Source organism: Desmodus rotundus, chromosome 1, assembly GCF_022682495.2.
Source record: "Desmodus rotundus isolate HL8 chromosome 1, HLdesRot8A.1, whole genome shotgun sequence".
Classification (NCBI taxonomy): Eukaryota; Metazoa; Chordata; class Mammalia; order Chiroptera; family Phyllostomidae; genus Desmodus; species Desmodus rotundus.
Window position 1 is genome coordinate 192,009,771 of NC_071387.1, and position 23,117 is coordinate 192,032,887.

A 23,117-nucleotide genomic window follows, 5' to 3' on the forward strand; every position below is an offset into this window, starting at 1 on the left:
TTCTGTCAGGAAGGAATCTGAAAGTCTGATTTTCTTTTTCTTATAACAGTTACTCTAAGCAATTACTACAAAGCCTAAGTAGCACCATAAAACTGACAGCTGTTGCAGAGACATGGATGACTCACCTGGAGCTGCACCCTCCACAGCTACACTGGTATTATTTGAAATTTCTCTCTCTAACCTTGTTACATAGAGGCTCTTAATAATTAAGAGTTGTAGTTCCTATTTGTCTATATTATAACAAAGTCAATTCTAGGGGAAACTCCCTTAGAGTCCAAGTAATAAACTCTTAAAAAACTAATTAAGTTGGCATTTTTAAAATATTGTATTTATTTATTTTTAGAGAGTTGGGAAGGGAGGGAGAAAGAGAAGGAAAGAAATGTCAATGTGCAATAGATACATCGACCAGTTGACCTGGCCAGCAATCCAGGCATGTGCCCTGACTGGGAATTGAACCTGTGACCTTTCTGCTTGCAGGCCAATACTCAATCCACTGAGCCACACCTGCCAGGGCTGAGTAAGCATTTTCAATGAAATACAATAGTCCATTGTATACATAAGTGTCCAATATCACTATGTACAGTATACTATAAATAGTATATAATTGGGAAGACCGATGAATCCATGTTAACTTTTGATTACTGTTGTTAGATAGATGTAATCAACGTGACTCATTTCAAAGAGGTAGGGGCTGTACTTACTCCACTTACAAGAGCAATTGACCTTGCTACCCTAGGTAATTTATCTAAGTGTTGTTTTTGTAATTTCTGCAACAGTAATGCACATGTGACAAGATACAAATTATCAAAGTAAAAGAGCTACTAATCTTTCCCTTTAGAAAGTAATAACCCTCTTAAAATGACTCTGACACTTGGATCTCTTCAGTCATTTCTCCTTCCTGTATCTTTAAGTTTGACCCAACGTGGAAACCCTATTGGGCATTTCTAATCAAACAAAAGAGGGTGAGAAAAGAATGGCGGGAGAGAGCGAGAACTGGAAACCACCTTTCAGAGCCTGGGTAGGCTAGGCTTCCGCAAAAAGTGTTCTGGGAGGGGGAAACATAGATGATTTGAGACAGAAACTACTAAGACTTTAATATTACTTGGGGATTATATGTTTCATTCATTTTATACAAAATAAAAGATTTGATTATTTTCAAACTTATCAGGGAAATACTTTTGTTTAACTGCAATGCTGCTCTGGGATTTAATCAAATGTGTCACAGCATCATGCCTTTCACAACCCCTTGGGTAAAAATCTTTCGAGTAAAGGAAGCGATGTGTGAAAAGCCTTCAGAACTGTGCCCTGCACAAAGGGTGAGTAAAATTTGGCCATGCTATTTACTGAAGTTATTTTTCTTCATTTTTTTACTCTCCCGTAATCTTGTTTCAAGTACATTTCTGCTACATTGTTCCCACACATCAACACAACATTAAAGGAATAGGAATTTGTTGTTATTTTATTTTACAATGTATTGGTTTCATATCAATACGTATAACTGACAACCGAAAACTATGTGTGGTTATCTCTTTTCAGCCATATTTCACAAAATACTGTTTGTGAATATTTTCTCAGGAATCATTCACCTATGACAGCCCACCCAGCCTCCCTCTAAACTCTCCTCTATTCATAAACAGCAACAGACCTGAAATTTAATTTTGATTATATTTGTGTAAACACACTGAGGCGTTGTATTTGCTTGTCTGTTTCACCCATTTGCTTTCTAATAAGACAATAAAGTAGCAAATTTTACTCAGTTTGTTTGGATTTGCAAGATTTGTTTTTTTCCCAGCCATCAATACATTGTATTCAAAAGTTGTTTTGACAAAGGTATATATATTCACTGATAACTTTTCTTGTCAACCTTTATAGGATGTCTTTCACAGGTAAAATAAGCATTTATTACATTTGTTTGATTTATCTTAAAGTTTTTTGGAGCATGGGATTAGTGTTTGGAAGCATGGGATAAGGTGTTTTTAAACACTTTGTCACAGAAGTAAGCAAAATATAACAAATTAATAGCATAAGCTTTAACCAAGGGACTGTTCAAAGCAAAGTTCAAAGCCACTTAGGAATATACCATTGTATATTTTGTCATATGATATTTGTATGTAGCAAAAATATTTTGCACTTCTATCACATATAAAACAGAAGCATGAAAATCTTCACAGCTCTAATATATTTATTTAATGATTATATTTTTCAGATGGTCTTTCCATTTGAGAAACCTGAGAATCTCTGCTGTTGGGAGAAGAAGTTGTCCCAGATAAACGGAGGAGAGTGTCTGAGGCCCCACTCTGTACTGCTGACTTGTCTACAGATACTTGAAGTGGTGTCTTGTAAGTCCTGCCGCTCAAAGTTCTTCATTTCCACGGAAACATGAGCTCCCTTGGATGTTCTTTACCCCATAATTGAGTAATTGCAATGTCCTTTCCCCAGGACTGAATTAACACGTCTTAAGTTTTATCTCTTTGAAACTGACATCAAGAGAATGAACAGTATGTGAAAGCTACACACTTTCCCAGACCTCTTCACCAGCAGCCTGCGCTCGTGTGGGAGCCCACCGTACTCTCCGTTAACACGCTTTATGTGCTGGAAAGCATACTAAGCAGTGTCAGATGTTATCCTGGCTGGGCAGGCTCCTCACCCACTATTCTGCTTAGAGGACCTATTTTTGGACTCCAGCATCCCAATTTTATGAACTGCTCAGGAAAAGTAACAGAACTTCTCTATGCCTCCATTTCTTGCCTTTCATATGCAGAAAACAACGGCATTCCACTTTGGGTGGGACTGAGAGTATTAATGAAATAAATCCTGAATATGTTCCACATGAAAATAAAAAAAAAATATTAAATTCTGGGTGTAATGATTGCTATATTATAGTTCACCTCTAACATTTACTCTAGCACCCCATCTCTCACAGGCGTTTCAAATTCCTCCTATTCTTTTCACTCCTAAGCTTTGCTTCACAGCCATAGTTTCCTATGCCTGAACCCTTACCTCTTGAGGAACACCACAGTAATCACGTAACGGCCAGCAAGAGCAATATTCCACTGTCATAGGAAATCGTGATGCGGCATTTCGCCGAAACTAAACTGGTTTCCGGAAGCATCAGGATTGTCAAAGTGGGCAACAACTGGAAGGATATAGACTTTTATTTTATTAATTTTTGTTCTTTTTGTAGCTGTGCACATCTCTTATCATAATGTCGTCATTCCTGTCAACCCTGGTCGAGAAAACCTTTTAGTCTACTTTTGTATTTGACCTCTAAGCTATAATACACATCACTTACTAAACACTAGAAATACTCCTTTTTTAGGAAACATTTCTGGAAACATCATCTCCACTCCATTACCTCCTCTTCCAACTTCTTCATCTACTCAAACCCTATAAAAGTCGTAAAGAATTCACGTAAGTGGAGAAACCAGTGAGTTTATAGTTAAATTATTTCCCAACATAATAATTGTGTGTATCTGCTGGAGTTTTGATTTTTACATATGGAAGCTGGAGAGCATTCAACTGGAAACTTCCTAATTAATTTCTGCCTTCTAAAAAGACTAACGTTCACTTTGACCCAAACTTTTTCTTGGATGTGGAAAGAATAAATAAAATGACTTACTTTAGTCACACACATACATGCTACAGAACCTTCCACTGATGTGAGGGCAACATTTTCTAACAGGACATCGCATATGGCAAAGGTCAGCCCAAATCTTAGCTGATGATGACAGTAAAAATTAGATTCCACTTTTTTGTTCCTATGTATCTGTTTCACTTGAAAGTTTCTAAAAGAACACAGTACTTTTCTGGTAGTAATATAGAGGATTCACGTGATTGAGTATGTCCAATGCATGTAGAATCCCAGATTGAGGCAAAATGTTCAGGATAATAAAAGGAATTCCTAAGGAAAGAAGTCATAACAATGATTGGGAAACTTCTGTGTCAAAATCCAGACTAGGCCACAGGGAGAATAGCATTAACTAATCCTAGAATGCAGCTGATCCTGGACACTCTGCCAGGCAAGTGCAAACATACAGCTCCAGCAAAATAGCTGGATGCATGGTGTGGTTTAATACAGCTGTGACGATGTGGTCATGGCCTTTAGGACCAGACAGTTCTCTAAATGATGTACACTCTGCGGTGGTCATATAATTGTCACCCAACAGGAATAGTTTTGAATGTAAATATAGGTGCTCTGAATAATTTCCCTCTAACGTCAGGAGTAACCCTATACCCATCTGGGTAACTGCTGAGAAGAAAACAATTTTTTGCATCAGCAGGAGCATTCCTGGCCTTGGAAAATCAGCACAGACCTGCGCTGCAAGGCCAGGCAGAACTGGGACAAGGACATGATGCACTCTGCCCCTCGCAGCCTGTAGAAGCAGCTGCAAGGGAACTTTGTTCCTGAAAGGTGCAAGGCATGTGGCAAGGACTAGACCCCCTGCACAATTGACACACACAGACTTGTTTTCTAATAATCTAAAAATAGCAAGTAAGAGTGGCCTGATTCTGTAGATCTATATCATTGAAGCCTAGGACTTACTGGGGAGGTACCGAAACCTTTATTTTCATCTTGACAAAGTTCACTCCTCTCTTGTATCTAAGCTCCTGTTTTAGTCTTCCTAAAATTCTCACAGTCCCTGCTCTTAAGTACTTTTCTATCTTCCTTGTTCTTCTGAGCTCTCATCCGGGAAGCTTAGTATATTGAGATGGTACATAATTATTTTCCTGTGGCTAATAATTTCACTTAATTGAACTGGAATATTCCCCTACTCAGTTAATTATTAACTTAATAACTGTTTTAGATCACTGTTTGATTTAAAAAATCATTTAAGAATAGGTATTCATATCCATTAATAAAGGCAACACCTTTGAAATATGAATGTGAGTATACTTCAAAACTGATTGATAAAAGTTCAATAATTATTTTAAAATATATTCTATGTACCATAGGGTAACTAAAGATGGTACCTAATCGAAGAGTGCATGTTACAGAAAAATCTAATCAATGTAGGCAAAAACTATAAATATGTCTAGCAAATTAATGAGCCCATGCTTACTCATATTAATAAAAATATATGTCCTAACTAACTCTTCTAAACTTTGAATGTAAGTAAATATTGGCACTCCAAACAAAAATAAATCTAAATTCCTTCTGTAAAAATGCAAAAATTTTAAATGTATATATAGTTGCAAAATTCATTTGTAATCATTTTTTGTGATGGATATAAAGGAGACAGACATTATACCTGATAAATGTTTAAATCAACCAGGGAAAGAAAAGTGAAATCTTCTTAGGATATAATCCTAGCAGTGGAATTATCAGGTCAAAAGGCAGTTCCATTTTAGTTTTTTGAGGAAATTCCATACTGTTTTCCACAGTGGCCTCACCAGTCTGCAATCCCACCAACAGTGCACTAGGGTTCCCTTTTCTCCACATTCTCTCCAACACTTGTTTGTTGCTTTGTTTATGATGGCCATTCCCACCTGTGTAAAGTGTTATCTAATTGTGGTTTTAATTTGCATCTCTCTGATGACTAGTGATGCTGAGCCTCTCTTCATATGTCTCTGGGCCCTCTGTATGTCCTCCTTGGAGCAGTGTCTGTTCAAGTCCTTTGCCCATTTTTTAATTGCTTTTTTTGTCTTTCTAGACTGGAGTTATGTGAGATCTTTATTTATTTTGGAGATCAAACCCTTATCTGAGGTATCATTGGCAAATATGTTTTCCTGTACAGTCAGTTCTCTTTTCATTTTAATGCTGTTTTCTTTAGCCGTGCCAAAGTTTTTTTTTTTTTTTTTTTTTTTTTTTTGATGAGATCCCATTTGTTTATTCTTTCCTTTATGTCCCTTGCTCTAGGGGACACATCAGTGAAAATATTGCTGGGTGGAATAGCTGATATTTTCCTGCCTATGTTCTCCTGAGGGACTTTTATGGTGTCACGACTTATATTTAAAATTTTTATCCACCTTGAATTTATTTTTATGTATGGTGTAAGTTGGTCTAAAAGAACCTATGCACCCCAATGTTCATAGCAGCACAATTTCCAATAGCCAAGTGCTGGAAATGGCTTAAGTGCCCATCAGTAAATGAGTGGATTGAAAAAAAGTGGTACATTTATACAATGGAATACTATGCAGCAGAAAGAAAGAAGGAGATCCTACCCTTTGTGACAGCATGGATGGAACTGGAGAGCATTATGCTAAGTGAAATAAGCCAGGCAGTGAAAGACAAATACCATATGATCTCACCTTTTAGTGGAACCTAGTCAATAAAACAAACAGGCAAGCAAAATCAGAGACATTGAAATTAAGAACAATCTGACAGTAGCCAGAGGGAAAGTGGGAGGGGATAATGGGAGGGAAAGGGTGAAGGGTTTTCAGGAACAACTATAAAGGACACATGGACAAAACCAATGGGGGGATAGAATCAGGGGAAGGAAGTAGAGATGGCTGGGGTTGGAGGGAGATGTGGGGGGTGGGGAGGCAGACAACTGTACTTGAACAACAATAAAATTTAAAAAATGGAAAAAAAAAAGTATATAATAAAAAAGGTGAGATCTTTTAAATAAGAGTTTAAATTATTTTTCTCCACCAATCATAGTAACATTATCTTTAGTGTGCTACAAGATGCTGGTCTTGATTTTGCTTATTTGTTCACATGGACATAGTTTATTTTAACCTGACTTGCCCACTACATTGTAAACCCTGAATGAACATGTTTCATTCTTGCTTTGTAATAGGAATCACTGCACTCTGAACAAAATGAATTTATGATTTCTAGTAATAATATCCCTACTTATTATGACCATGTATCAAAGATCATGTGATACTGTTGTTCTGGTCATTTGGTTACACATAGATAAGGAAACAAGAGATTGGGACATGGGCATGCTCAGAATTTCTTGGCACCCTCAGGGGCAGTGGTGAAAGTGGGAATTTGTGTCTTATTTACTCCATGGAATATGATAGATTCCTCCGGTACTTTTCTCTTGTCCTAAGGAGTGAAATGTATTTTCTGATATAACTGAACACTTTTCTTTGAAGCTCACATCCACATTCTATCAGAAATATTACAGTTTCCACACTGGACAAAAAAGTATGGAGTGTGGCACAGTAACCTTAATGACACCGGATGAGAATCCAAGTACATTGTCCTACCTATGGATTAAGTAATCCCCATAATAACCTCATTATTTTCTTTCCATATTTTTCCTATTATAAGGATGAGGATGCTGAAGCAGTAAGGTTATGCAAAGCCACAAAAAGCCACCACACCCTGCTGGTTTCTTCCCAGAAATCACATTTCTGATAACTGGCCCTCTCAATCTCCAAGACAGACAGGACTGAGAGAGCAGTTCTCAGCATCTACAAATGAAAAATATAAGTTCACATAGCATTCTTGTTGTTTAGAGGCTAATTATCTAATTAAAGAGCAGCACACTTTTCTGTAAAGGACCAGATAATACATATTTTAGGGTCAGCAAGCTCTATTGTTTCTGTCCTAATGCTCAACCTTGTTATCTTGTATGAAAGCAGCCATAGACAATATGTAACAAATGAGCATGGTTGTGTGCTGATAAAACTTCATTTACAAATATAGGTAGCAGTTTGCATTTGGTCTGAAAGCTATAATCTGCCAACCCCTTACACCTGCTCATATTTTAAAGCCTCTTGTTAATGTTAAGTTTTCCTTTATTGCCCAAATGATTTCTTTAGCACTCCTTGACCTTGAAGTAAACAGTAGCAAGATCGGGGCATTTATTAAGCAGAATGGCACTTCAGAGATGCTTACACACTTGTCACTTTTAGGGGGGAAATATGTGATTAAGAGTCTTTGTTTTTTAAAAAAGAAAAAAAAATAGTGCTAATTACACAGAAAAAAATCTATATTCTTCAAGCAAACCCAATTTCAGAACTCCTCTTTCCTTCCAGGGAAATGTAAACAATAATATCATGAAAAGGGGCAGATTTTGAGGAGTTGGTCACTTCAGACCCTGGAAGTTTGGGGACAGCAGTTTCTTCAGGAATAACTGGATTCTAAAACAGCTCTCTTCCATCCTTTCCTCATTTCCACTTCTGTCCGCTCTCTGTGGGGATGCAGCCTTGATGTTTCATGATGTGCAGTAGCTAGATACTCAACTGAAAAGACACCCAGTGCTTGTCCAAGCTTTCATGGAGTAACGATGGCATTTTACTTGTTCAAGAGCAGTCCAGTTGTCACATACATCACTCACAGTTCTGCATCCTCCAGGCAACCCAGAGATACCAAAAGATTCTTGATAAAATCTGTCTTGGCAGTAATTCTTTGATATTTGAAAATGTATTTAGGATTTTTAGACATCTTTAATGACTCTAAAAAGAAGCCTGGTGCATTTTTGTACACATATTTAGTGTTTTTTACCTGTTATAACAGCCTCTGTTTTTACTGTAAATTTATTTCCCCTTCCTTTGGTCTCTTGAGACATTTTCTAATTAAAAAAAAAAGAAGGAAAAAGGGAGAGAGGGATGGAGGGAGACAGGAAGGAAATGGAAAAATATATACTTATGTTATCTTTATCTCCCTTGAATTTTCCACTGTAGCTTTAAAACTAAGCTTTAAGGAGGTCAAGGAGTTCTGTTTAAATACAACAATGTTTCTTCAAACATTTGATAGAAATTCAGCTATTGCTAGCTGCCCTGTTCTTTGGCACCACATGAGTTCATGAGCTCAGCGTTCTGACTTGTGGACAGTTGTGAAACAATGGAGGAATTTTAATGAGTTTCCTGATCACAATCATGTAGTGGACAATAGAAATATTTTAAATATTTTCTCATTTGGTCACAAAATGTCTTTTTTTGTATTATCTTTTTTTTTAAATTTTTATTGTTATTCAGTTACAGTTGTATGCCTTTTCTCCCCATCCCTCCACCCTTAATTGAAGGGATAATTGCTGGAGGGTTGTGTTTTTGAACATTTCTGGTTTTATTTTCAAACTACAGTTTCCCTTGTGTTTTAGTTTATTCTGTCTGTTTTTAAAGCTTCAAAACTGTTCTTCGGGACTGTCTTCAAAGATTATTATTTGAAACATATTTGCACTAGTAGCTGAGATTGTTAACACAACTGCAATTACATCTTCAATGCTACTAATGCATTATTTAGTTTATAAATTTACTAAACAAAGAAGTGCATTGAGAGCTCTTTATATATCATGAAAAAATACCATTGCCCTCTTTTAATGCCCAGCACTTTCAAAACAACATTCTGGATTAAAATCTCATATTCTTTATGATAGAAGGCTGATTATGTGATAAAATCTTATAAATACCTCCAAACAATTATTTCAAAGTTCACTAGCCCTTAGTACCTTGCAAAATAAAGATAAGTTCAATTTTACATGAACTCTATACTATTTATTACAGTAAATCACTGTTTATGGTGAAAAAATAATTCTTACATTTTAAACAAGGAGTAAGATTATCAGAATAATTATAAGGAGGTTATATCCCCAAAAGGTATTCGTATCTAGCGGCTGAAAGATAAGTTATTGTACATTATTTAAATGAGAAAAATGAGTATGTATACAGCAAAGATTACACTTATTGAGAAAATGGTTAATTTGTGCAGACCAACCTCACTAATGAGCAGCAGTTGACTTGGGACATTTCTTCATGTACTCAGTCCTGCCTCTCCTTTATATTTATAATTCTAAGTCCAGGATTCAGAATATAAGTGGATATGCATTCCAGAAAAAATCGCTTTAATGTTGTTTAAAAAGAGACAGAACAAAAAGAAAGGGAGAGAACGAGGAGGCAGTCGTAATTTGTCTACTGACAAAGCAACTCAGTTAACTGACAGAATAAAGAATTTAAATTGTTTTTAACTTTACTATTCTATGGTGTTGCTTTACAGAGTCAACACACTACATAGCACTTGGAGACAACTCTTCATCGTCCCTTATGTTCCTGCGGGTCTTACAGAGAAAACACTCAATGTCTTTTTTTTTTTAAGCCTAGACTTCCAAGAATGTTTCTACATACAATAAACCAGCTGGAAAAGTTGAGATAGTGTCTTCATGCAAAGTACACGGTAGACATGCTTACTACCCAGTAAAACAGAGATAATGACTCTTTTGCCAGCCAAGGGCAGGCTTATCAGGGTCCCTCTCCCACAGTGCAGTCCACTGCATGTGCGGCATCTGCGTGGGCCTGTCCATTCGCCCCTATGGCACACGGGGCACTGAAGCCTGGCTCAGTCACCCTGATGCTCACATTGTGTGGCATGTCATGACTGATAATGTCCCTTTTCTCTCCTCCAAGTATCTCATGCCTTCTTCCAACATTCACAAAACTGTGGAAGACTAACTGTTCTTGAAAGTGGATGTAAAACAAGAAACAATGGCATTCTTTGATAATCAGCATACGTACACATTAAGAGTCTACTCGACAGTGGTTACACTGATGTGTGTTACACAGGAAATCTCCTTTAGGCCATCTCTGTGGGGAATTCCAGGGTCGCTTTCATAACAGTAATTTTGTACATTAGTTAAAGTAAGTAAATGTCAGTAGCAATAGAATATGTGGTGCCTCGCAAACAATAAAATATATAGAGATGATCCCTTCCATGACAGTCATGTCATTTATTTCAGAGTCAAGAAAGAGGAATGTTTATCTATGTATGTACTATGCTTAATGTGTATCACATCTCAAATTCTTGTAATGAACATACAACCATGTATATATTCATACACTCAATCCTGTTAAAAGATCAGAACATTAAACTTGGATTTTTTATTGGCATTTTTATCACTCTGTACTCCCTGTTTTGGCTACCTTTTCATACAGGTGGGCTTTCCTGGGGTACTTCCCTAATAATTCCAGTAGGTTCTCTCTCTTATTACCTGGTATGAAATGCAAGTTGTAGGTGTTTATCATGTTAGATCACAGACAGCACCATTGTCTAAGGAATCCAACTAATATCTTCTAGAAAAGATTTCAATGACACATGCACACACAGATGTACACACACTCCATGAACTGTACTGTGAAGCTGTGACATTTTCACTTGAGATATTCCTGGTGAATATATACTCTGAGTATGTGATATAACACTATGTTATTAGTGTGAACTGGCACAGTCGTTCTTACGCATTTTTCCATTGGTAATCATTTAAACACGTGGAATTTGAATCAAAGCCTCTTTACTCTTTATCCCAGCTATTATGTAACTATAGTCCAGCAAGATCCATAAAACAAGATTGAACTATCATTAGATGTAGGGTGGAAAAACAGCAGGAGGAGGAAGAGATGTAAAGGAGAAGAAAGAAAGAAACATAAAAATAGAGCTGAAATCTTAATGCTGTCCAGGTTATTTTGAAATTCTGGTTTTAGTGATTCATATATTGACTTAAAGATAGTTAAATTTCATTAAAGGTCCTGCCAATTCAATTAAAGTAAATGCATTAAAGCTTTATGACATTGCTCTTATAAAGAGCATGCCAGAAGCAGAAAATAAATTGTAAAGGAGAGAGAACTGGCATACAATGGGCACTGACTATTTGAAATGTACTTTATTGTGTTTAGAGTTCAAATTGCATTTCAAGCATTTTTTTCTTTTAAACATATTGCTATCTAGTCACATTCAATGATGATTACTTCAAAGATATCCTGATGTATTGAGAGAAACTATAAAACTCAGGGATATGATGAAGAACCAAGGTGTACAATAAAATATCACACTTATCTAAAGATTTCTTCTGATGTTTTATTACAGAAAGAACAGGTAGCTAAAGATGCTTTGATTAGCAGCCAGGTCAGTACATTTGGCAGCTGGAAGGATTAGAAACAAGACCTTGATTTAGGGCACTCGAATACACTGCAAACGTTCTCATATATGTAAGTGAGGCAAGAGGAGTCAAGAGGTTTTAAATCTTGTATGAAGACTGAGTTAGTACAATGAACCTTGAATCTCAAATGAACAGGAATAACTCTGATACTGAATGCTACATTATGAGCTTCTCTTAAAGCTACATAATTTAGATAGATAGATAGATAGACAGACAGATAGACAGATAAATAGATAGATGATACTTGAGCCATGAAAATGTCTTTTAAATGTGTCAGTATAACTATCATATAATTTGCATTATATTTTCTGCAAAGGGATATAGTCAAAATATTACTGTAACATAGTGTTGATTTAGAAAAAATTCTAGATGGACATTATTTTTGTATTGCCATTATAACTATTTTAATAAGCCATCTTATTATCTCTATCTTTTTTCTCTCATTCTTTTTACTAATCCAAAACCAAATTCTTCACATAATTCCAAAACTACCCATCACCACTGCCCTGACTCTTATGTATAGAGAAGCCCATATTTTTGCTGCTAGATCTCTTTGGGACTTTAGTATTTGCAGTGTGACCCTGATTTCTCCTAGACCTCTTCCTTGGAGAAGTCTATTCTCTCTTCCATCTCTTCCCTCTCTTCCATCACCCTGGGCTTACAATTCTGCACCAATGAATTAATACAATCATCTGCTCCTTTTTGTCCTTTCCTAGAGTGTCTTGATGGTGAAGAAAATCACACATCGCTGTTAGTTGCACCACCTGAAAATCTTGTAAAAAGTTATCTTCTTTGAATCCGGAGTCAACTGCACTTCCTTCTTCTGGCTATTGGCCATCTCACCTTCATCAGCATCTAACTGGGTCTACTATTTCTGCAAAAAGTAGTTGTTCATGTTAATATAGCTGGGCCAGGATGCCCAGATATTTGACTAAACAGCATTCCAGATGTTTCTGAGAAGGTGTTTTTTGAATGTGATTAACATTTAAATTGGTGAATGCTGAGAAATGTAGATTACCTTGCATAATGTATCCAACCAGCTGAAGGCCTTAATAAAACAGGGACTGACCTCGCCCAGTCAAGAAGGAAATCTACCGGCAGAAAGCCTTTCAGCTCAAACTACAGCTCTTTCTCGGTCCCCTGCCTGTCAGCCAATCCTAAAGATTTTTGACTTTTATATCCTCAATAGCATGAGCCAAATATATTTAAAATAAATAAAGAAATATAAATATATAAACCATATATATCTTATTTATTTTGATTATCTGAAGGTCCCTCATTAATACAAATTTTGGTACCAGGAGTGATAGATGAGCTTTCCTAATAGGTTCTGTGGTTTCTGAAACTGACTCGTCTAATTAAAATTAAAAACACTAATGACTCTATGCCCACACTGAAGACAACATTGGTGGTCCCTGAGGTGGTAGAGCAATTCACATATGCAGAATATCACCACTGGAGACTCCTAATTAAACACTTATAAAAGGCAAGAATTTGAGTGATCATTTATATGATACATTTTTATTAGAGATTCTATTTATTTATTTTTATAGAGAGGGAGAAAAACATCAGTGTGAGAGAAAAACATCAATTGGTTGTGTCTCATAAGTGTTCTGACTAGGGACTGAACCCGCAGCCCACATATGTGCCCTGACCCAGGAAGGAACTGGCAACTTTTCGCTATGTAGAATGATGCCCAACCAAGCCACACCAGTCAGGGCAAATGATCCATTTCTGTCAAGCTCATGATTGTAATGATATGGCTGGTTGCTCTTCATGTTGCTGGATGTCTTAGTCTGTTTGAATGGCTATAACAAAATACAATAGAGCCATTACCTTATAAACAACAGAAATTTACTTGTCATTGTTCTGGAAGCTAAGAGTCTAAGGCCAGGGTATCAGAATGATATGATAATGGCCCTCTTCTAGGTTGTAGACTTTTCTGTGTCCTCACATGGCAGGAGCAGTTGGGGAGTTCGGTGGCCTTTCTATAAAGGCACTAGTCTCATCCGTGAGGACCCCGTCCCCATGACAGAAGTACTTCTCACAAGCCCTGTTCCCTAGAATCCCCACTTTAGACATTAGAATTTCAGTACATGGGTTTGGGGACACACTTTCAGATCACAGCACTGGACAAAGTACAGAAAGAAACAATGTGCTCAGGGATTTGAATTCCCAACTTGAGCTCCACGTAAGTAACCTGAGGACTTCTACGTCTGCCAGAGAGAACTTTATCTACTGCAGTCTCAGAGCTGAGATTGCTGAAAAACAAGCCCAGCATCCGAGCCTGTGAGTTGCTGAATCACAAGGCAAACTGACCCCCTAGCCACACGGTGGGTCTGCTTTTGAAGTGAGTGCTTTGATTGTGAAGACACGGGGTCCTGAAATTTGGAATGTAAATGTGCGGGAAGACCCTGAGGAAGCTGGTGGCATTGAGACCTGAAATTCTGTGAGTGTTTCGGCCAGCAAAGCTGCTTCTCCATCTCCATCTAAGGAAAATAACCCTAGTGCCTGAGGAAACCGTCATGGCCTCCCCAGAGTCAACTGTCATACAAGACACTGATGATTCACCAAAAACCCATCCTCACCATTCCTCTTGACTTCTAGAGCTATACATTGAGTCGAGTCTCAGGAAGATCTGAAAGGTGAGGTACAAAGTGTAACCCACGTGGAAATGTGTTACACATGAAAAAAACTACTTGAATTTTCTAATTCATACAGGGAGAAATCAAAAAATACATGCAAGAATAGATATTCAAAGTATGAGCTGTGGGCAGGTAGCTCAGGTGTTTACAATGTCATCCCAATAGGCCAAGGTCTTGGGTTTGATTTCCTGTCAGGGCACATACAAGAAGCCACCAATGAATGCAAAAATGAATGGAACAATGTCTGTCTGTCTCTCTCTCTCTCTTTCTCTCCCCTCTTTCTTTCTCTCTCTCTTTAAGAAAAGTCAATAAAAAAGAGTATGAGACAATGTGGGAAGGAACAAAGTTGGAGCATGCTGGATTTACTGATGCAAGCCGACAAAGCCAATATCCTGCATCTACTTTTGCATTTAATTTACTGTTGTATTTAATGTTGCATTTTGGTGGTTAAAAGTGCTTTAACAGTTTGTTTGGCTGAAACATGGAGCAAAATGGTGCCTACAATGAACTGATTTGAAATGCCAGACCTGTGTTGGCTTGCTGTAGAAGAAAGGATTCAAGGTCCTAGGGAGACTGGAACAGTAACAAATCTGTCGTTTAGGACCTACTCGCCCACTTTGGGAGGTTCCAGGGAACACATCTTTCACCGTGACTTACAGAAGTCAGCTTGAAAAGAGAGTTCCAGAATCCTGAAAAGCTCCGTGTTGGCTCTTCTCTGTAGACCACAACTTACAGTGAAAACTGTAAATCTAAATGCAATGGGAATAATTGGGTCCTGGGGTGCCAGGGATTGAGGGGCAGCATTCAATGGTTAAAGGCAAGGTGGATGTGGTTACCATAAAGGACAGCAGAGATACAGCAGCAACCTGAATAGTCTGACACCCTGAGACCTGCGGCATTGGCATTGTTCCTGGAAGCGAAACGGATAGGAAACCTATTAAATTCTTACTTGATCTATATAAGCAAAAAGTTCTAGTCAAGTGAGCAAAAGTTTAACCTGAATCATAAAAGTAGAGGGTACAGCTTCTTGTTTTACTGCCAGACTCAAGCCAGTTTACAGATCCAGAACCCCGCGAACGAATGAAAGCCTAAGAACCTCATTACACTGTAAATTACAAACATTTATACAGTTAATCTTTCTTCCAGATTTCCTCAAAGGGTTTTACCAGGGTTACCCTGCATGGGGAAAAGGAGATAATCAAGTCTTTAAGGAACTGCCGGGCATCGACTTTGCACTGACACCAATTCCAGAAGATTCAGTAAGTCACTGTTGTCCACCAGTCAGACTAGGGGATTACGAAGGTCAAGTGGTCAGTGGAGGTGTAGCTCAGGTCCATCTCAGAGTGGGCCCAGAACGTCCCAAAATCTATCCTGCAAATGTTTTCCCGGTTCTAGAATACGTAAATGGGATACACTGAAATAGATATACTCCATAATTGTGTGTGTATGCACTCATGTATATTCACACACATATGAATACATATTTTATATATATGTATATAGGCATAATTAGAACAATTACAATAGCTGCACTAAGTTTATCTGTACTGCTCCCTTGCTTCTCCAGCATGCTGGCCTACTAGGCAGATTTTGGGCTTGTATCAACACAATCACGAGAGCCAAATTCCTTAAAATAACTTTCCCTCTCTCAATGTCTATCTCTTCACCTCTCTCTTGCACTCTCTCCCTCTGTCTTTCTACACACACACACACACTTGGTTTTCTGGAAAACACTGCTAATGAAGTATTTATCACGTTGAGTCAGGCATATCATAGATCAGTCTCTTTCATCCACACTTTTGGAATCTACCCACTGTCCCCATCACTTTCTCCTTTCTTTAAGCTCTAGAGAAAATCATTAAAATTATTTTGAAAAAGCTCATTTCTGGTTCACGAACTTCCCAAACCAGTTCCAGTCATTATTTAATTTGACTTGTGGAGTTTTACATGATTTGTCTTTTCTTATTCTTAAAACTTTCTTTTAATTTATTATTCATGACACTACCTAATTCTTCTTCATCTACTTTGCAGTAAAAATCAGGGTTCTCACATCGTCTCTGTTATTTTTTCTAGGGTATGTTACCCACTTCTATGACCTTGACTCCTACCTGTATGCTAATCACCTATGTCTCTGTCTCTACTGGCAGCCTGTTGGTGAGCCCTGGATGAATGTATTCAAATATCTCTGAGATCGCTCACCTGGGTAATTATAAGCAACTATGGATGTGTAATGTCTAATAATATTCATGTTTTCTTTCCTTTAGAACCAAGCCTATAACAAATACTAGCAAAACAGAAGTCAGGACTATATACATTTTTTCCTTCTTCCTCCCTTTTATTCTCTATGTGCAATTCTGTACTAATTTTTTGTCTTGTTCTTAATATTCCCATAATCCATGGATCTTGAACTCTTTTGTTAAACCTCTACCTTTCACACCTTTAACCCTAATATTCCGTTTCCTTCATTACTTCTTACACAAGCCTACTCTAACTTTTTCCTGTATATATTCCGTCTCCATGTTTCTTTCTCTGTCTCCAGTGAGTCGTTTAAATGGCCCTCCAAGTGATCATTTCGAACATGCAATGCTGTCCAAGGGACTCCTCAAAGAAGGCACTTCAGTGGCTTTTGACACCTTTAAGCACAAATAATACTGTTATGTATATTAAGGTGGATATAGTTAATAATATTTGAAGGTTGATAATAAAGTGAATCATAAAATTGCTCAACATAAGGAAAAAGCACTGTAACTATGTGTAGTGATGGATGATAACTAGACAAATTGTGCTGATCATTTCACAGTGCATACAACTATCAGAAAATTATGTTGTATACCTGAAACTGATATAACATTATGTGTCAGTTATATATCAATTTAAAAAAATAAACAAGAACAAAAAAACCTGATCCTGGCACCAGAATGGAACCTTTCCACACTTTCCGTATTTATTCATTTATTTAAAACAGTTAGCACCACATTCTGACTATATAAAAGTATGGTTACTAAGGCCCACTATGAACTTTAAAGCCTCAGAGCATATAAAAATGTTTTCTCAGGGTGGGGGGTGAAAATGTGGGTGGGGAGGGGTGCAGGGCAGAGTGGAATGAAAGCTGGAAAATGGGACAACTGTAATAACATAATCAATAAAATATATTAGAGTTTTTTTTCTCAGACTATCTCTTCTGAAAGACTAGTGTCATCCTTCAAGACGCACCTCAGGTGCTTCCGGATCTGGGAAGCCTCTCTTGAATTCCTCCATCTTTCAGACCTAGTGATAGACTGCCCTTTGTGTCCTCAGTCCCACAGTGCCACAGTGCGTCTGGCAGGGTACTGACATTATTGTTGTTGAAGATCCTCATAAGATAATACACTATGATATTTTCTGGCACAGAGGTGCTCAACTACCTGGTTTAGAAATCCAGTTTCAGCATTTGAGTGTCATGATATGAGGAAGCTACTTGACTCTTTGGTGCCTCAGTTTCCCATATAGAAAATGGGGTTATTAACAGTATTCTTCAAAGTGCTGTTGTGAAGATCGCACAGGTTATGCGTATAAAGCGTTGAAAGCAGTGCCCACGGAAGCAAGCGACAGAACTTGCCTGTCACAACTGCAATCTAGGGGCCTTCGCACTAAAGATATCCTCACAATGCTTAGACCTTCTCCAAACTTTAATGCATCATCAAGCAAAAAGATGCTGAGTAAACAGATGCTTCTGGAGGTAGGGTTTATATAAGTTTCAGATTAGATTTTGCAATTTTGAACAATTTAAAGTTAAGAATTGCTGCCAACAGCGATTATCCAAAATCACCAATTGCCTGATTATTCTTTGAATATAAAATGAGCAGCATTGTTTTGATACATAGATTTGAGGGAATGACTAGTTAGAACTTCCCAGACATAGGCATTGAGTTATACCTGTTGGTGTAAGCACCCTGCTTGTATGTGTGCATGACTAATAATGCAGGCCTTATTGATGGAGACTTTGGGCAATTGCAAATGTGTGAATTAGTTTTTCCCAAGTTAATTTCTTTGTCACTATGCAATATGGTACTTTACACTTATGCAGATCTTGTATCAAATCCAACATGTTTATCTGAGGAAACCATTGGCTTTGCCTCTGGACACACTTGTGCTTTCTTTGTATATAAAGTAATATTCATTTTAATCAATACTATTGTTTGGTCTTTATTGAAAGGACATCAACATTAATGTCTCTTCCTTTTGAACAATTGTTGAGGCTAATGTCGACTAAACCACTCAGAAACCTTCCACCTGATAAATTTGTACATGAATTTTCTTAAATATTTGAACCTAGAGAAATGCACTTTTCCTCTCAATAAGTAAAGCTCCAATGATGGGAACTATACAAATTAATGTTTTCCATAGATACTCTTGTTGCAAAGAAACAAAGTTAAATTTGAAGCTCAATTATAATAGTTTCGCTGATCATTTTGTTGGCAATTTTGCACTTGCCTTTTTCTTTAGCTCTGTATTCTAAATTATTTATAATACTTTACTTTTCTTTTTTATAGAATGTCTCAAAGCCTTTCTAGAAAAAGCAATAGCTTAAATATATGTCTATATGTTTACACTTACATATAATAGCTTGAATTGGTCCCCATGTTGTCATTCGACTATTCCCACATCTAGAATCATTCAGACAGAGTTAATTAAACTTTAACTATGTCCCATGTGGAAAGGAGATTTTGGCAACTGCTGTTTCATTTGCATTAGAAACACACAGTGCTTGAGAACCATGGGTTTATACTACACCTTATAAATGCGGAGCCAAGTACCTGTGAAAATGTCTTAATTTTATAATAGTTCAATCTTATACCTCTTTCTATTTAATCTATTTAGAAATTCTAATTCATTTTTAAGTGAGTTGGATACATTCCATTCTATTTACATTGGTGGAATTCTGTAATACTTGCATAAACAACTCCTAGTTCCATTCACTTAATGTCCACTGGGAGGTAAAATGCCACTATACTTACTTAAGACCACTAAAATTAGCTTCATCAATTTTTCCACAAAATGCCAACTTCCTCACCTCAAATTTCAGCTAAAGACTACACATGTGCTTCCGCCCAGACCAGCACACACCTTCCCCCTGACATTTGTCAGGGACCTTGACTCCGTGTCCGATGCTGTCAGAGGCGCAGCTGAGAGAACTGCCACCATAAGGCGGGCAATTGGAGAGCTATGCTGCCCCTTCATTTGTCTTGGTTTTCAAAACTGAAGCCTTATAGTAAATCAACTCACCAGAAACAAATGTACCAGCACAACAAGAACCTATCTCACTGTAAAAAATATTTTAGTGATTATTATATTCCATGATTCTATGGAGAAATTATATAAGTGGAAGTCCTACACAGTAACGTCAGGGGACTTCCATGTTTTGGAGTATTTGGTCAGGATTTGCTGAGACTGCTTTTGTGTCCAGGCTAATGTCTGGGCTGCAGGGTCCTCTGGGTGGGGTGCCCTGGACTGAACTGGAGCTGCTGGGGCCTCAGTGCCCATTTTTCCCAACAGCATCTAATAAGAAATTGATGTTCTACTCAATTTCAGAGCTCACCCCATGCCCAATACTGGACCTATGGAGTTGTTCCAGGGCCACATGATCAGCCCGATTCCTAGTAGGTAGGAGTCCTGGCAAGAACATTGCTTCTGCCTAACGGCACTGAAGATTTTTCACAAGATTACTGGAAACTGGATTGCCAGGATGGTACTCAAATGCTGATTTGATGTGACTCTAATTATATCTATCTATTGATCTATTGATCTACATCTATATAGCCAGATAAGGATAGATATAGATTGATACATCTATAGATATAGATAGATATACTAATAGATAGGTAGCCCACATGAAATATGTCTTAGAGCACAGATACTTAGAGCAGCCCTGGCTATGTATTCATTTTCAACAGAGGTTTCTATTTGAGGACTTTCTGCAATGTGTCATTCAATATTCCTTAAATACCTTTCCAAAAAAAATTCCGAAAGTGTAGCACAAAAAATCAAGGTCTTGAATGGGTTTTTTTCTTTGACCTAACACTGAAATCATAAGACACATCATGTTTCTCATTAGTGTAGGCTTCCAGAAAGTTCTGAGTCTTCAATGTGCAGGAGACACACTCTTCTCTACACCAGCTTCCTAACAGTCTTCTTACTATGGTTTCCCTCTTTGGTCCTTGGATTTCTTTTAAAGGGTCCTCACACATATCTTTTACTACTACTACTACTACTACTACTACTACTAGTACTACTACTATTAATTAATTAAAACCATGGAACAATCTTTAAAAAATGCAAAACAAAATTAACAAGATCAAAATAAAATACAATATTCATTTTTCTGAAAAACAATTGCCAGTGCCATTGATTACTTCTACCTATTCTAGGCATAGGTCAAAATTTTCACATAAGAAAAATAGCAGTAAAGCATAAATGGGCTGAGAAAGATCAACTATTTTGTGAAAAAAATTAATTCTATAAACTTGAAACGTGACTAGAAAATTGTGTGCTGTGCTGAATATTGATGTGTATGTATTTGGGTTCCAACATTTTTTAATTTGTCCATAAATAGCTTCATAAATAGCTTGCAAAGCATATAGTAAATAAATTATTTATAAAGCACAATCAAGCCAACTCAAATACTTCAGAACCACAATCTAATTATATATCATGTTTTTGAGGGGGTGAGGAGGAGAGACATCTTGGTCATTCAAAGAAAGCAACAGCAGTTTAAAGTATTTATATCTGTTTTCTTTTTCTAAGCCTCTCATTAGAAAATAATTTCCGAATGTCTATGAGAAATAATGTGCTATAATAACACTTTTAATGAGTTTTTTATATTTTAACTTTATGTTTAGCAAAGAATGTCAAAAATGGAAACAAAATATATATTGATTTCATTAAAATCACCAGGCTAATTAAAGAAAACAGGGATTAAATGATATTCCAAAGCTTACCCGGGTCACTGAGTCAGGAATTAAAACCAGGTCTCCTGAATTTATTTCCAGTGTTCTGGCCACTGGTTTGTTCAACCCCTGTGCGAAACGCCCACACACAGTATGATCCCCACTGCATAGCCCCCCTGGCTGTCGAGTGGTTGTCAAAGGAAACAGGCCATTACCTTTCCCACATACTGAGGTTCGGAGCCCATGTATTCCTCCAGCACAAAAAACTGATTCCATACCCAGCCACGCTTAACTCGGAAATGCGATCGCCGTCCTGACAGGTGGATAACATTTTCTCTTGATTCTGTGGCTAAAGTTCGCTGTAGCTGTGGTTGAAGCGGTGTTAGGAGACCTCCATCAAACAGGACCCAGAGAAGCAGGGATAAACAGTTCCGTGTAAGCATTGGCAAAGTCTTTCCTACAGCAGAGTAATAAAAACTCCAGCACTTAATGTAGAATTGCGGAATCCAGGTTTGAGGTGTCCGTGGCCTCCACCACTTAGCGTTCTGTTTTATTGCAGAAATGATAATGCAGGCATTAATCCTTCTGATGAAAAGGTTTCTGCAGCTTTATATTCCATCTAAAGGGACCTATAAAACAGATTAACAAAGATGCATTAAACTGATGGAATTACACGACCAACATCAAAAACCTCATTTTATCTGGCAACGTTTGAAAAAGAGGAAAGATTTTTAGAAAATTATATTGATAAATGTGCATTGCTATTCAACCTGTTAACTTCAATAAACTAAACATTTTACAGACTCTAAAAAGTCTTAATTACAATGAGGCGAAAGGTGTATCATAAACAGAAACAATCTTTTTTTCTTTAAATCATTTTAGGAATACAACAGGGACCACTGTTTTTAAAATGAACTAAGAGTAAGGTTTTGCAACCTCAGCACTATGGACATTTTGGGTTGGATAATTCTTTGCTACTGGGGAGCTATCTTGTCCATTTTATGATTTTTGAAGAATCTCCTTTCCTTTGGTCAGTAGATAACAAAATAGCATCCTCCACACAACAAAAATATCTACAGATGTCAAATATCTCCCTGGAGGAATAAAACAGACCAAGATTGAGAACCATAGATTTAGAGAATAAGGAAAAAAGAAAATGATTTTTAAAAAGCAAAAGATTCCCTACTAGATAATACAAAAAAATAAGACATGTAGGGGGAAAAAACAAGATAGATTAATAATTTAAAAAGTAAATTATCTTAATAAAATATGAATGATTAATAAATTATTAGATGGCTTTATAAGCTTTAAGTTACCAAAAAAAAATTATCTAGCCTTGGTATAGAAGAAACCCTGGATACGTGGGAATTATTTTGTAAATTGGGTCCAGCTCAGAGCAACCTTGGACCTTCCATGTGGACACCCTCTCCTTTGCATTTAGGTAAAATGAGCTTTGGACATCACTTGATAACAAACATTTGTTTTTCATTCATTTACCTAAGTTTCACTGAGTACCTACGCTGTACTAGATCATTTGTTATGTGGTAGGTAAGAAAACAGACACAATCATTGCCTCTCTCAAATCAGAAACAGAGCACACATTCCCAGTCCAGTAAACGGATGAGGGCAAATTTGCCACCGCTGTGAACGTGAGCAAACAGAGTATGCTCATGCAAAACTAAAGTTAGCAGCCTAATCATGTACAATTAAAAATTCACTTCTGA

At 37.2% G+C, this 23,117-nt stretch overlaps 1 protein-coding gene across 1 annotated transcript in view; it reads right to left on the reverse strand.

Annotated features, from left to right (window-relative positions):
- The window catches only part of CDH12 (cadherin 12), a 348,244-nt gene that overhangs the window by 211,609 nt on the left and 113,518 nt on the right, over positions 1–23,117 (reverse strand). The window contains exon 2 of the mRNA XM_024578513.3: positions 21,609–22,022. Coding sequence (XP_024434281.2) covers positions 21,609–21,836 — 228 coding nt within the window. The 5' untranslated portion in view covers positions 21,837–22,022. The remainder of the gene's footprint in view (positions 1–21,608; positions 22,023–23,117) is intronic.